The 12926-nt window shown below is 47.8% G+C and overlaps 1 protein-coding gene across 8 annotated transcripts in view; it reads left to right on the top strand.

The window, feature by feature from the left end:
* SLC39A11 (solute carrier family 39 member 11) overlaps window positions 1–12926 on the top strand; it is a 403594-nt gene that overhangs the window by 27943 nt on the left and 362725 nt on the right. The window contains exons 1-2 of one of the 8 annotated variants that reach the window (XM_064583527.1): window positions 850–996; window positions 1836–1994. The exons of 6 other annotated variants lie outside the window; for them this stretch is intronic. In XM_064583527.1, the coding sequence (XP_064439597.1) occupies window positions 1982–1994 (13 nt within the window). In that variant the 5' untranslated portion in view covers window positions 850–996; window positions 1836–1981. Of the gene's footprint in view, window positions 1–849; window positions 997–1835; window positions 1995–12926 lie in introns of those variants that run through there. One more of the 8 variants, XM_064583526.1, reaches the window with a different exon arrangement.

The raw sequence follows: 12926 nt of genomic DNA, 5'->3' as shown, positions 1-12926 counted from the left end.
CTTGGACTGTCCATCCTATTATCTGACTTCCAAATTCCCCAGTTAAAAGTTAAAGTCCAGGGGCTGTTTAGCAGGTAGGGTGAGCCCTAGAGATGGGTGAGTGACCTGGGAAAGAAACCACCAGGGAAGGTAGGAGTCAGCTGCAGGTTTCTCTCTAGGTTACTCTGTGTCTTGGGGTACCCACTGCTGGGGGTGGGGATCAGGGCCTTTCATTGGATTTGTCTCTTTCTGAGATGTTGGTTATGATGGGGCTTGCATCCCTCATCCTGGAGCTGAGGAGCTAGACAGAATTTGAGCCAGTGGTTGCCTCTTGTTCCAAGCCATCTGGGAGCCAGCTTCTCCTTAGACTCCTCTGTGTAGGGTAGAGAGGCTGGGGCAGGTCGCTCACTCGAGGGGGGTGCCCCTGCTCACGAGCGGCTGGGAGAGATGGGGTGGTGAGAGTACCAGGAGGGCAGAGTGGAACTGGGCTCAGAACTCCACATGCTCAGGGCACACAGTTACTGCTGCAATACCTTTTGTCATCTCCAGTTTAAAACCAGTGACTCAACTGGTTTCTAGGAAAAGGAAGACCCATAAAGTGCCCACTCCACTCTCAGATGTCTTTCCTTGTGATATTATCTTTTCAAAAGTCTTGAACATGTCTTTTTTTGTTTGTTTAAAGTAAGCACAGTTTTGTAACCTGCACAAGAAATGAACCACTGGCCTTCGATTTCCCGATCTGCACCGCCCCCCCACCGCCCTGACAAAGTGACCCTGATGGGACGATGCTTGGTTTGTTTTTATTTCTATTTTAGTATAAGTATGATACCAGCAAAAGCAAACTGCTTCCAAAAGATCAAGATCATCTTCCTTCAAGGCTGCTTGGGTGGTTCATGGGCACCCCTCCGTGTGCTTGCTGGTTTGCAACCTCAGAGTTCCCTGGGTGACATCTGAAACTGGTCCCTGTACACGGAGAACAAAGAGAAACTGAAGAAATAGGCAGGCCGCTCCAGATTGGTAGGTGGCAGTTTTAGGAAGCAACAGAATTTACTTAGGAGGCTTGTCTTAGGTACTGTAAGATGAGTACATCTCTGCACCCATGGCAAAACTCTTAGACGTTTATATAGAGGCTTTAAAGGCCAGATGGTCTCAATGATACGTTGTTCTCTCAAGGCTGCATCTTGGAAGTGGCTCCTAGTATGGGAACAATGTGTGGAATGTACATTCCAAGGACAGGGAAGGAGGGTAATGGGCCTCCAGTTGCCCGAGGCCAGCTTTCTGGTCAACAGGCAGTCACATCCTCCCGGTGACCTACCTCCTCCAACAGTGTTCTTTATCTTGGAGATGGACCAGTGAAATGCCCCTTCCAGTCCTTTTCTAGTGACGTCTCCTCTCCTTGCCTAAGTCAGGTTGGGTCCTGGAAAAAATACTGGCCCGATCTATCTCAGGTGCACCTGTCTCTTCTGTGGGGCAGGGTGAATGGGGACTGAATAGCATTGACCTTGACAGCAGAAAACGTGTAATCAAGAATGATTGTTGATTTTGTCTAGATAATGGACGCCTCCCCCTCCCCGCTTTGAATGCCTGTTTGGCTTTGCTGCCGCCTGTATTCAGCAGCCACCCTGAGGCTCCGGGTCCCTGTTTGACTCCTAATGGCCATTCTTTTGACTCCCCCCCTCCCCATCTGCTGAATGAAGTCTGCACCGCCCCAGCTGGGGCTGCCTCTACTTCTCTGCAGCTCAGTTAGTAACTAAGTAACAGAACCTTGAGCCAGGAAAACCGAGCGAGTGGGGAGGAGATAACCCCGGAGCTGGCTTGTTTGATATCTTTTTAAATAATACCCTTCCCTCTGTCAGGACTTATCAGAGAGACAATAGACAACAGGAAATCAAGAACAGAAGCACGACAAAGGGCCAGGCGGGTGCTCAGCCTGTAACCTGGGGAGATGCTGCTCCGTTCGCTGTTTTGGTGAGAAGTTCACAGTCGAGGAACACGGTCGTGGATGCAAATCCCAAGTACGTCATTGATGTTTCTTAGCGGCTTAGTAAGTTAAATGGGGGAAATTAGTCCTCTGCAATCAGTCTAATGGACGGAAGTCTCTCAATGAAGCCTGGAGGAGAAGTAGGAGATAGAAGCGTTGGACCTGGTTGGGAGTGGTGGATGCCAATCCAAGCATCCAGTATGGTTTTTATGATCTCCGTGGGAATGATGAGGATGAAGTTTGCCATTTCTATTTCTGTGGAAAGATCAACACTCCTGTTGTGGAGAACATACTGATGTATAGAGGAAGAGAAGGTTCCTGGGTGTGATGATCATATTACCCTGACTACCTGGAGGGACATTCCTGTTTTCAGCTGTTCTGTCCCTTGTCAACCCTAAACCAACTGCATTTCCCCCCAAAATTGCTATGTCAGCTTCCACATCCTGTTGCTAAGACTGCATCTTCTACCGGGTGCCACAAAAAATCCTTTCCGACATTGTGGTCCTGACATTTAGTTTGGAAAATATGGAATATGGTCACCAGATTTCTTTTAAAAATCTGGCCATTTGGCAGAGCGGGTTTCATGGTCTCTTCAGATACAGAAGGGGTTAACTTGAGGACCAGTCTTCGTTTCTCTCTCTCCCACCCCTTGACAGGTGCAGTTTGGCTCGACACTTCACCCTTTCTCTCTATTCACATCCTCAATCCATACGGAATACAGTGGCAGAGTGAGTGAGCAGGCAACAGAACCTCGGTGGAAACCACTGTAAATAAATGTAGCATCAGGGACCATGGGTAGAAGACACCACGGGTTAGACATTATTCCCTTTTCTCATGCCTCCTCCATTTTGACAGAAATGCACAGAAACAGAATCCTGGACCCAGAAGGGAGTTGAGGAATTCTCAAGTTTATAGCCCACCTCCCATGTTTTTTTTTTTTTTTTAAGATTTTATTTATTTATTTGAGAGAGAGAGAGAGAGAGAGCGCACATGAGAGGGGGGAGGGTCAGAGGGAGAAGCAGACTCCCCGCCAAGCAGGGAGCCCGATGCGGGACTCGATCCTCGGACTCTAGGATCATGACCTGAGCCGAAGGCAGCCGCTTAACCGACTGAGCCACCCACGCGCCCCCACCTCCCATGTTGATACAGGGAAAGATCCGAGGCTCCAAGAAGCACCGTGACTTGTCGGGCTCACCAGGCTAGAGAGTGGCAGAGTCGAGTCGAATCAGCTCTTCTGGGTCACAGACACGTGCCCCTTCCCCAGGCACCCCACCGCACATGGTGTGTGGGAGCTGGAGGAGACGATCCCCAGCTCCTCCCTTCCAGCAGGACATTACTTCCGATGACCAAATCCCTGCTGCTTGCACCCTGGCCGGGCTCCTCTTTTTCAATCCCTTGGCAACAGGGTTGGAAGACGTGTGGCCACCCTGTTCTGTGATTTTTTTTTTTTTTTTCCAGAATGTTTCCTGGAGCACTGATTCGGCAAGATGCTCTGTAGAAAAAGAGCACAGGGGGCGCCTGGGTGGCTCAGTCGTTAAGCGTCTGCCTTCGGCTCAGGTCATGATCCCGGGGTCCTGGGATCGAGTCCCGCATCGGGCTTCCTGTTCCGTGGGAAGCCTGCCTCTCCCTCTCCCACTCCCCCTGCTTGTGTTCCCTCTCTCGCTGTGTCTCTCTCTGTCAAATAAATAAATAAAATCTTTAAAAAAAAAAAAAAAAGAAAAAGAGCACAAGTCTGGAAGATGCTCCTCCTTCTCTTAAAGATCCACCGTGCTTTATTAATGATACTCATAAGTAACATTTCTTAAGTACCCATTATGTGCATGGGGGTGGGGGCTGAGGGTCTCGTGCATTCTTTATCTCACGTAATCCTCCCAATTTTTGAGGTGCATACCATCATTATTATTAATATTGTTATTTTTGAGAAGCTTGCAGTGAAGGAGGCTATCTATCTCAAACTCCGTGTTTCCTCGATTTATTTAGCCATGGGAACTTTGCCTGTGAATAATTTTCAGCACTAATTAAGTGTTCACTGTGTGCCAGGCACCGTACTAGACACTTTGTTATTTACTCATTTATCCTCACTGCAACCCTATGAAGCACATCACCATTATTACTATCCCCATTGGTGAATGTAGCAACCAAGGTTCAGAGAGGTTAAGTAACCTGCCCGAGGCCACACAGCTACCAAGTGACAGAGCTTAACCACTCTGCCTTCCCAAGTGCTGAGGCATGGTTATGCAGAGCCAAATGTGTTGGAGAAGGGGCTCCTTCCCACCTGTAGTCGCTCTCAGAGGCTGATTAAGGTGGGGGAGGGACTTCTCCTTCCCCCATCAATAGCCTTGATTGTTTTAAGCTCTTTTCCTTTCACTATAACCCCTCCCCCCACCTCTCCCCCACCGACTGCCAACAATCTCACGATGTGTGTTGGTGAGTTCTTCCAAGTTCTCTGAGGCCCCGACAACCATCCAGTCCTCCAAGGACCCGTTTTTCCTCCCTGTTCCGTACAGAGCCAGGTAACAACGGGTATCTGGTGCTGTCTGGTGCATGACCTGGCTCCCCATGCCGAAGTGCCCGATTAGCCTGCTCCTGGGGCAGCCCTTTCCTGGCAAAGGGGAGCTGCCTTTAGGGTTGGATTTATAGACTCACAGAAGCCCATTGGCCCTCGAAGAGCACCTAGCTCAGGACTTTATAACCAGGCTGCACACCAGGATCACCTGGGGAGTTTTATAAACTAAAGATGCCCTGGCTCCATCCTAAGCAATTTTGCTTTAATGGAGCTGGGATGGGCCCAGATAGTTTTTCAAAGCTCCCTAGATGATTTTAATGTCAGCTAGAGCTGAGCACCACGGATAATACCACCTTCTCATTTCACAGGTAGAGGAACTTTGGATGGGGGGGCGGGGGGGGTGAAAAGTCTGTCCCGGGTCAGACAACATCCCACTCGGTCTCTTTATTCCAGAGCCACTGTGGACTCACAACCCACCCCCTAAGCCCAGGAACCCTGCTCCGTGGCTAGAGGAAGCACTGGGCAGGGTTTGTGTAGGCTCGGGCCTGGGAGCTTCAGCTCTGACGGCAGATGGGATCACAGCTGTCCCTGTCATGAGGAAACACCCTGTCGGGTGGCAAAAGCTCTCGTCCCATGGTGAGATGTCGGGGTGAGATGGGGGGAGCACCTCAGTTCCCCTTGGCGAGTGTCCGTTGCAGATGCACTGTCTCGTGTAGGAATGGGTATTCTGCAGCTATGAGAGGTGGGCAGCGATTTCACAAATGGGCCAGAACCAGCAAATGGGTCAGAACCAGCAAATGGGTCTCAGTGGTTTCATTTTTATTAAGAGCAGGGAAGATCAGAGCCAGATTTCATCCTGGCCACAGTGCTAGAATCACCGCACTGAATCACACTCTTCTTTCTGGCATGTTCTTTAGCAAGGTCTGTGCACCTGTGAGCAGCCAGGGATCTTGCCGAGGAATCCCACCGGGTCCTTTCTGCACGATAACTCCTGCCAGCCCTGGACATTCTCCTTGTCCTTTTCTCCCTGCTCTAGTGGCTAAAATGATAGTTCTTCCTTAATGGGGCATAGAATATTTACACTTCAACAGGATTTGGGGGAGGCACAGGTCCATAGGAGAGGCTCTCCGAGTGGAGATCTGGCCTGATGTTGGCAGCGGGGTCTTCACTCCTAGCATCTCTGACGGCAAAGCAGTAGCTCTCTCTTCTAAGGTCAGAAATTTCTGTTGCCCAAGGGCCTCTGTTCCCCAAGAAGCAAGAGCCGCCCGGAGTTAATCCAGTAACTGCGGAATTAATCCAGTAACTGCAGGTAATAGATTTAAATCCTTTTTCCAGAAAGGCTGCAGTTCCTCGGCTGGCCTCAGGGTGGGGTGAGCGCACAGAACTCACCGCCCCATCGGGCCTCTGTGCACTTGGGCACCAGGCCTTGCAGGATGGGGCCCCAAAGCCCACCTCTCCACTTTTCTCACACCCCCCTCCTTCCCTCTGCACCCTCCTCCAATCCGGGGAAGGGATGAAGCCCGGATAGAATCAAAATGACTGCAGAGCCTGGACCCGTCGTCGTTCGGTGTGTCCCCTCCGGCATCACTGACGAGGAAAATCTCCTCTCTCCGTGGCCCCTGTGCCAGATCAGGGTGGCCTGGCTGGGAGTGAGGCAGCCACAGCTTCTTGCTGCCTTGGCTGGGCTGAGATGAGGAGGCATTGAGGACCAATGCAGGTTGTGCCCGGGGAATTTTTACAGCCGAATGAATGGATTTGGAAAAGGATCTTGAAGAGCTGTCTCGGGGAGCTTCATGCCTGTTCTTGGGCTGCGTGCTGAAGCCCCAGGTGAGGCTGTCATTGAGCAGCGCAAAAGTTTCTGCAAGGCAAAGAGGACGGATTGTCCTTCCTCTCCCCAGGCTCGTGGGCACTGACAGGGGTCTCAGCTGCAAGGGCAGGAGGGGCTTCGTTGAGCCAGGTGAAGCCCCAGCGATGAGCCTTGGCCATTTCCGAAAGCGAGAGTTGACTGAGGGCTTCTCCCTTGTGTGGGGGAGGCAGCCTGTTGGTTTTGTTTGCTGGTCCCGCTGCCAGTCCCCAAGCTTCATGGTGCCTGCCTGCCTGCCTGCCTGTCAGAGCAGAGCAGATGGCTGGGCTAGAGATGGGGGACCGGGGGTTTCCATGTCCCCACGAGACAGCGTGTGTCCCCCCCCCGTCACCCCCATAGCCGCCAGTGGCTGCTTCTGCCCCGTCCTCCTTCCCCACCTCCCCCTCCTCCCTCTCCCACCCCGCTCACCTTCTGTAGCCAGCTCTCTTCTCTGACAGATTGTCCCTGTGGCTGCCGCCAAAAACTAATTTCTCAGTGCCACTTTAGACACTCAATCTTTTTCCCTGGCAAGACCTTTTTATTAGAGGGTACGAAGCGTGACAATTCCTGGGTTTTGTTTCTAGCCTGCTGGAACATGGGACCCTTTTGAGTAATCGGAGTCAGGGCTTAGGAGGGGTCTTCGCTCCCGGTAGAGGTGGGCAAGCCCACGGTGGGGCCCGAGCCCAGGCAGACCGAGCTGGTGACAGAGGAGATAGGACTTGACCTCACCAGAGGATGCTACAGAACGACTCACTTTAGGGTGCTTTCAATCGTGGATTCACTTAAACAGAACTTCAGAAATGTTTTTTCTATACAACTCTTCTATGTATACACGGTGTACACAAATTTTAAGTTACTTATCAAAATACTGCTGGTTCCAAATATCAGACCATCCCTAAAAAAAAAATGATGATTTGGCACCAGCGGGTCTGTTCTAAACATTGTGCTTTGGACTCCAAAGTGAATTTTCAAAGAAGAGTTCCAAAAATGGCTTGGCAGTGGTGATACTGAGTGTGTCTTTCGTTTTCCAAGAGGAGCACCTCTCAGCGCTGTTAGATCGTCAGACTGTTCGGGAATAGCCAATCCTCACTTTGGCGTTCAGCTCTGATGTGATTGGCACTGGCCACGTGATCATGCTTCCGAAGATTACACCTGCACGTGCACCTCCTACAGAGATACACATTTTCATTCACTCATTCATCCCTCCGTCCACCCATTCATTCAATAAACAAAAAGAGCCAGTCAGAGGAAAGGGGAGAAAGATTGTTTCCCAAGCTCTGTGATCAGACTTCTGATCGTGTCCTCTCATGGTGAGGAAGCTCAGCAATGCCCACCTCAGGCCCTCGCTCCTTAGCAAGTGCTCAAGAAGCATGGGGGGCAAGAATTGCATTTGAGGTGCCTCTGTGGACCTTTTGGAAATCAGGTATTTTTTTCACGGTCCCTTATATCCCACACAGGAGAGAGGCGAAAACCGTCTTTGTCTCCGTTCTTGGCATGTTGCCACGATGCTGGCAGTCCATCAAAAAGTAATTAGTGGTGCATGACTTAACGAGCATGTGATGCATTTCTATAGTGGATTGGGGGGCAGCGCTGGAGCCCTGAGCAGACAGAGGCTGCCTAGTGGGCTGGAGTTACTCATCCTGGCTAAATTCTTCCAAAATGATATCACTGCCTATAATTTGAGGTCCAGGGAGTAAAAGATAGGCTGACAAAATAGGCTGATCTTTGGTTCCAGCTGATAGAAGGATTTGTTCAGCCAGTAACATCTTTTTATTTTAAATTTAATTTTTGTCAAGTCCGATACGTACGTGGTCAACAAGTCAAGTGGTAGGAGTAAGCTTCTAAAGTAGAATAACAGATCGCTGCTCCATCCTTTTCCATTTCTCATACACTGCCGGAGGGTGACCGCTTTCATTCCTTTTTGGCTTTTTTCCCTACTTTTTACCTCCATGTTTACAAATGACATGTTCACCCTTCTGTTTCTTGATTTTCCTGTTTTCGATTCTTTTGACTTCCTCCGAGGAAAGATCCCCAAGTCACCATTAAACAATGCATTTCCCTCCGGCCCCCTTCCCTCTTGGTATAGTTACAATCCTTTTGGTCAAATCAGTGGTCAGTGTTTGCATTGTTATAACTATGTAAACATTACTTAAAGCTGACCCAAGCACTATTCTCTGCCGGTCTCTTCTTTCTTGTAGAGCCTATGTTTTCCATGGAGTTAATGATTACCTCTTTTTTTTTTTTTTTTTTTTTTTAAAGAGAGATGAAAAATCTTGCTCACTTTTCTATGTAACTATCCATAACTCATCCTCAAATTCTGGCCGAACTGAAAGTCTTCCCTCAAGGTGTTTGGCCTGTTGGTTTTATTTTTGGCTTGGAGGCATCCTTCCTGGATCTCTTGGTCCTTCTGCTCAGTCTGGACTGATTGTCCTGGATGTCAGCCGCCTGTCTCCCATGTCGGGACTTCTCTTCACCATCATCCTGAGGCTTTTCTTTCTTGCTTTCCAGTGTTAGTTCTCTGTTCCTTCTCCCCTACTCTGTGTCTGGATTGCTTCTTCATTTTAGTGGAGCAGTTCCTCCAGGAGCTTCTTGAGAAAGGCATGTGGTAGCCAGCCTCTAAGACAACCCCCAGTAATCCCCATCTCCTGGTCCCCTCCCACATTGTATTGGGATTGGTCTACGCGACCAATAGACTATGGCAAAAGTGACGGTATGCCACTTGGGACGTTAGAGGGGATACCAGACACTGTGGCTTCTATTCTAGTGACTGGCTTGCCCTCCCCTCCCCTTCTTTCATTCCTCTCCCCCTTTCCCTCCCCTCCTCCTCCTTCTTGTTTGTCTTCCTCTTCCTCTATCTCTCTCTTTCTCTGATCATTCTTTCTGAGGACAACCAGTTGCCATGTCACGGGCAGTCCTTCGTGGTGAGAAACAACAACCCTATGAGTGAGCTCCAGTCAAGTCTCAGATGACTGTGGTGTACCTGACACCTTCACGGTCCCTTCATGGGAACCCCCCCCACCAGTACCACCCAGCTCAGCCATTCTCAAATTCCTGACTCACAGAAAGTAGGAGACTATACATGTGTAATATGTTAAGCCACTTAAATTTGGATGATTTGTTTTGCAGTAGTAGATAAGACAGGGGTAAATTTTTTGGATACTGATAATCTTAAAATTATCCTCACTTTCAACTGACGATTTGACTGGTGTAGAACTCCATTCTACAGCTGGAAGTCCCCTTCCCTCAGAATTTTGAAGGCAGTCATATATCGTGTCCTTGCTTCCAGGGTGGATGTCAGTCTTCCCTCTTCCGACTTTTCCCCAAAACTGTTTTGAATCTTCTCTTCATTACAGGTGTTATGACATTTCATGAGGTTATGCTTTGGTGTAAATTACTTCCGTTTTTACCATTTGTTGTGTTTGGCCTCAATTCAGCAAGCCTCTTTAATCTGAAAACTCATGTTCCTGTTTTTGAAAGATGCTGTTACATTCATTTTTTGGAAGTTGTTCCACTGCTGTTGGCTCTGGTCTCCCTTTCTGGAACTTCTATTGTTCAGATAGACCATTTCTCCAATTCTCTTGGTATTTCTCTATTTACCATCCCTTTGTTGTTTTTTGTTTTACTTTCTGAGTGATCTTTTATCTTCTGTTGAATCTTTTATTTCAACTGTTGTATTTTTAATTTCTAGGAGCTGGTCCTCTTCTCTGAACATGCTCTCTTTTTTTTTAATTTTTTTTTAAAGATTTTATTTATTTATTTGAGAGAGAGAATGAGATAGAGAGAGCATGAGAGGGGGGAGGGTCAGAGGGAGAAGCAGACTCCCTGCTGAACAGGGAGCCCGATGCGGGACTCGATCCCAGGACTCCAGGATCATGTGACCTGAGCTGAAGGCAGTCGCTTAACCAACTGAGCCACCCAGGCGCCCGAACATGCTCTCTTTAATAGCCTTATGTTCATGGTTCATGGGTGCAATGTTTTACTCTCAAGTTTCTAAGGATTTTATTTATTTTCAGTTTTCTTCTACTTCTTGCTTATTTGTTTCCCATAGATTCCTTTTCCTTATTTATTATTATCTGTATTTCAAGGCTTTCTGCAGGTGTCCTTGGTGATTATTGATTATATTTAAGAGTGAAACATTAAAATGCCTATTGAAGGCTCTCTGTACACAGGCATGGCTGTCGAGTGGTGGATTCACTGTAGAATTTTCAGGTGGGGGAGACCAGGTCACTTGGTTGAGGATCACCCCTAATCTGTAGACTGTTTTCGTTAGCCTGCCAGCTTTCTGGAAAGACCCCAAGCTAGATCTTAAGGGCTTAATAAGCCTGGCAACCATGCTCTTAGGAGCCATGAAGGAGATGGTTGAGGATTTTACTAAGATTTAGACATTCAGACATTTGTTTAGTTTCCCTGTTGGCAGTATGGTACCATATCCTGACCCTTCTGTGGACCTGACGTCCCCAAATACAGAGCCTGGCTGTTTCAGCCACTTCCCTGGGTAAACATCATCATTTTATTTTTTAACTGGATTAGAGGAGGCTGTACAGTGGTGGGGAAGGGATCTAAGGTTCTGAGCACTTTTTTATTGAGCTATAATTGACATAACATCATATCAGCTTTAGGCATACAATATGATGATTCACTACCTGGAGATCTTACAAAATGACCACCACCATAAGTCGAGTTAACATCCATCACCATACAAAAAATTTTTTTGTGATGTCTAAACACGTCTTACAAAGTCATCCAACCATCCTCTTCTTTCCAACCCTACCTGGAGCCTCTGACTCCTGGATCTTTCTGGAGATCGGCAGCTTGAATTGGCTTTCTTTCTAGTTGGCTTTACCCATTCAAGGTTACATTTCATTTTCTCTATCCTATAGAGTCAGTTACCTTCCTGGCCCCTTTCCAACTTCCTTTTTTTTTTTTTGACATTTTCTTGTGTATTGTCATTTCCACTTGTGTACTGTCATTTTCTTGTGTATTGTAATTTCCACTGTAGTTCTCTTTACAAACTTTTGCTTTTTAAAATTTCTTTACCATCACTTTAGGGGAATCGGGAAGCGAAGAAGGGAACTGCATGTGTTTAATCTGCCATGTTTGACCAGACGCCTTCACGGGCAGTCTGCACTGGAGTTTTGTTCACTTGTTTGTTTGGTTTTATCTTGTTTATATATGTGAATGTCTTTCATTCTTGTTTGTTTGATTGTTTTTAACCAGCTAAGTATTAGTGACTTTGTTAGCTTTGGACTTGGTTATTGCTGTGGTTCACTGAGTATTACTGATCATGGATCAGCTCCCTGCTTGGTCGTCACCCACGGGATGACTTGCTACCCACTCTGTTCTGCATTCATTCATCTGGTAGTGGTGGGGATGGTGGCCACTGAAGCCTCCAGCCCAGAGCAGAACTGTTATGGTGTCCATGATGCTTTTTCCCTTTGGACTGACTTAATCTCTGATGAACATATCCTTTGCTGGGGTTGGTTGGGACTATGACTGGCAAAGTAGAATGGCTCCCTCAGATTTGTGAAAATGTAACTTTGTTCTAATTAGGACACTTCCACATGGTAGATGATCATCCACTGGCCTTCAGGGCCAAAGAATATAATTGACCAGTGCATACTTCTTGAATTTTCTTCCTTGAACTGTCCTTCTAGCTAGCTACCTTCTCTTATTTTCTTTCTCCTGACTCTCTGATCCCTCATCTGTCCATCTATTCACTCAACCAGTACTTCTGAGCATGTGCTATGTGCCAGGTCCTGTCTGGATAAGATACAAACACTGACATCATGATGTTTTCACAGAGGCAATGGTGCCCATGCTATGCACATCATGCTAAGGAGTCTGCATTTTATGCTGAAGGAAATGGGGGTGTTGGGGATTCTATGAGTGTGATGTGATGAGACAGTTGGTCTGGGTATGGAATAGTAGATCAAGGGTAGATGACACTGGTTGGGGGAGAGGGTACCAGAAAAGTCTTTTGGGGGGATTCAGGACAGAGTTGTTCAGGGCTTGAACTATAACAAATGAAGTGAAGCCAGCTACAGAGGAGAGAGTTAGGAGGGAAGACTCTGGAGAGCTAGAGACTTATGGGGTTTAGGGAATGTGAGAGTGGGGGGTGCAATGGGGAGATGATCCCAGGTTTCTGGCTTCAGTATCTGGATGGATGGTGGTACCAGTTACTGGAAGAGGAATAGAGGAGGAGAGCACAGTGTGGGCAGAAGAGAGCGAGTTCCATTTTGGTTGTACTCAGTTTGAAATGCCTATGGGACAGCTGATGAAGTGCCCAGTGAATAGTTTGATCTGTGAGTCTAGATACCTTGGGAGAGAGAAACTGAGCTAGACATTTAATTTGAGAGTTATTCTCTAAGGTGATAGTCAGAAGTGGCGGAGTAAATGAGGTCATCCAGAGAGAATATAAGGATGAGACAAGAAGAGAATGGGGAATGCCAATGTTTAAGAGACAAGTCCTCCAGGAGAGTAAGGGAAGGAAGGAGGGAGGGAGGGAGAGAGAGGAGCACCAGTGCCAGAGAGAGAAAAGCAGGAAAGGAGCCTAATCATTGTCTTGGATGTAAAGAAAAGAGTCTCCCAGGCAGGGAGGGCTAAAGAAGTAGGGTTAT

Source organism: Mirounga angustirostris, unplaced genomic scaffold (assembly GCF_029215605.1).
Source record: "Mirounga angustirostris isolate CCGP_5_RB_7025 unplaced genomic scaffold, mMirAng1.0.hap1 SCAF_17, whole genome shotgun sequence".
Lineage (NCBI taxonomy): Eukaryota > Metazoa > Chordata > Mammalia > Carnivora > Phocidae > Mirounga > Mirounga angustirostris.
This window is presented reverse-complemented; position numbering and strand designations above follow the sequence as displayed.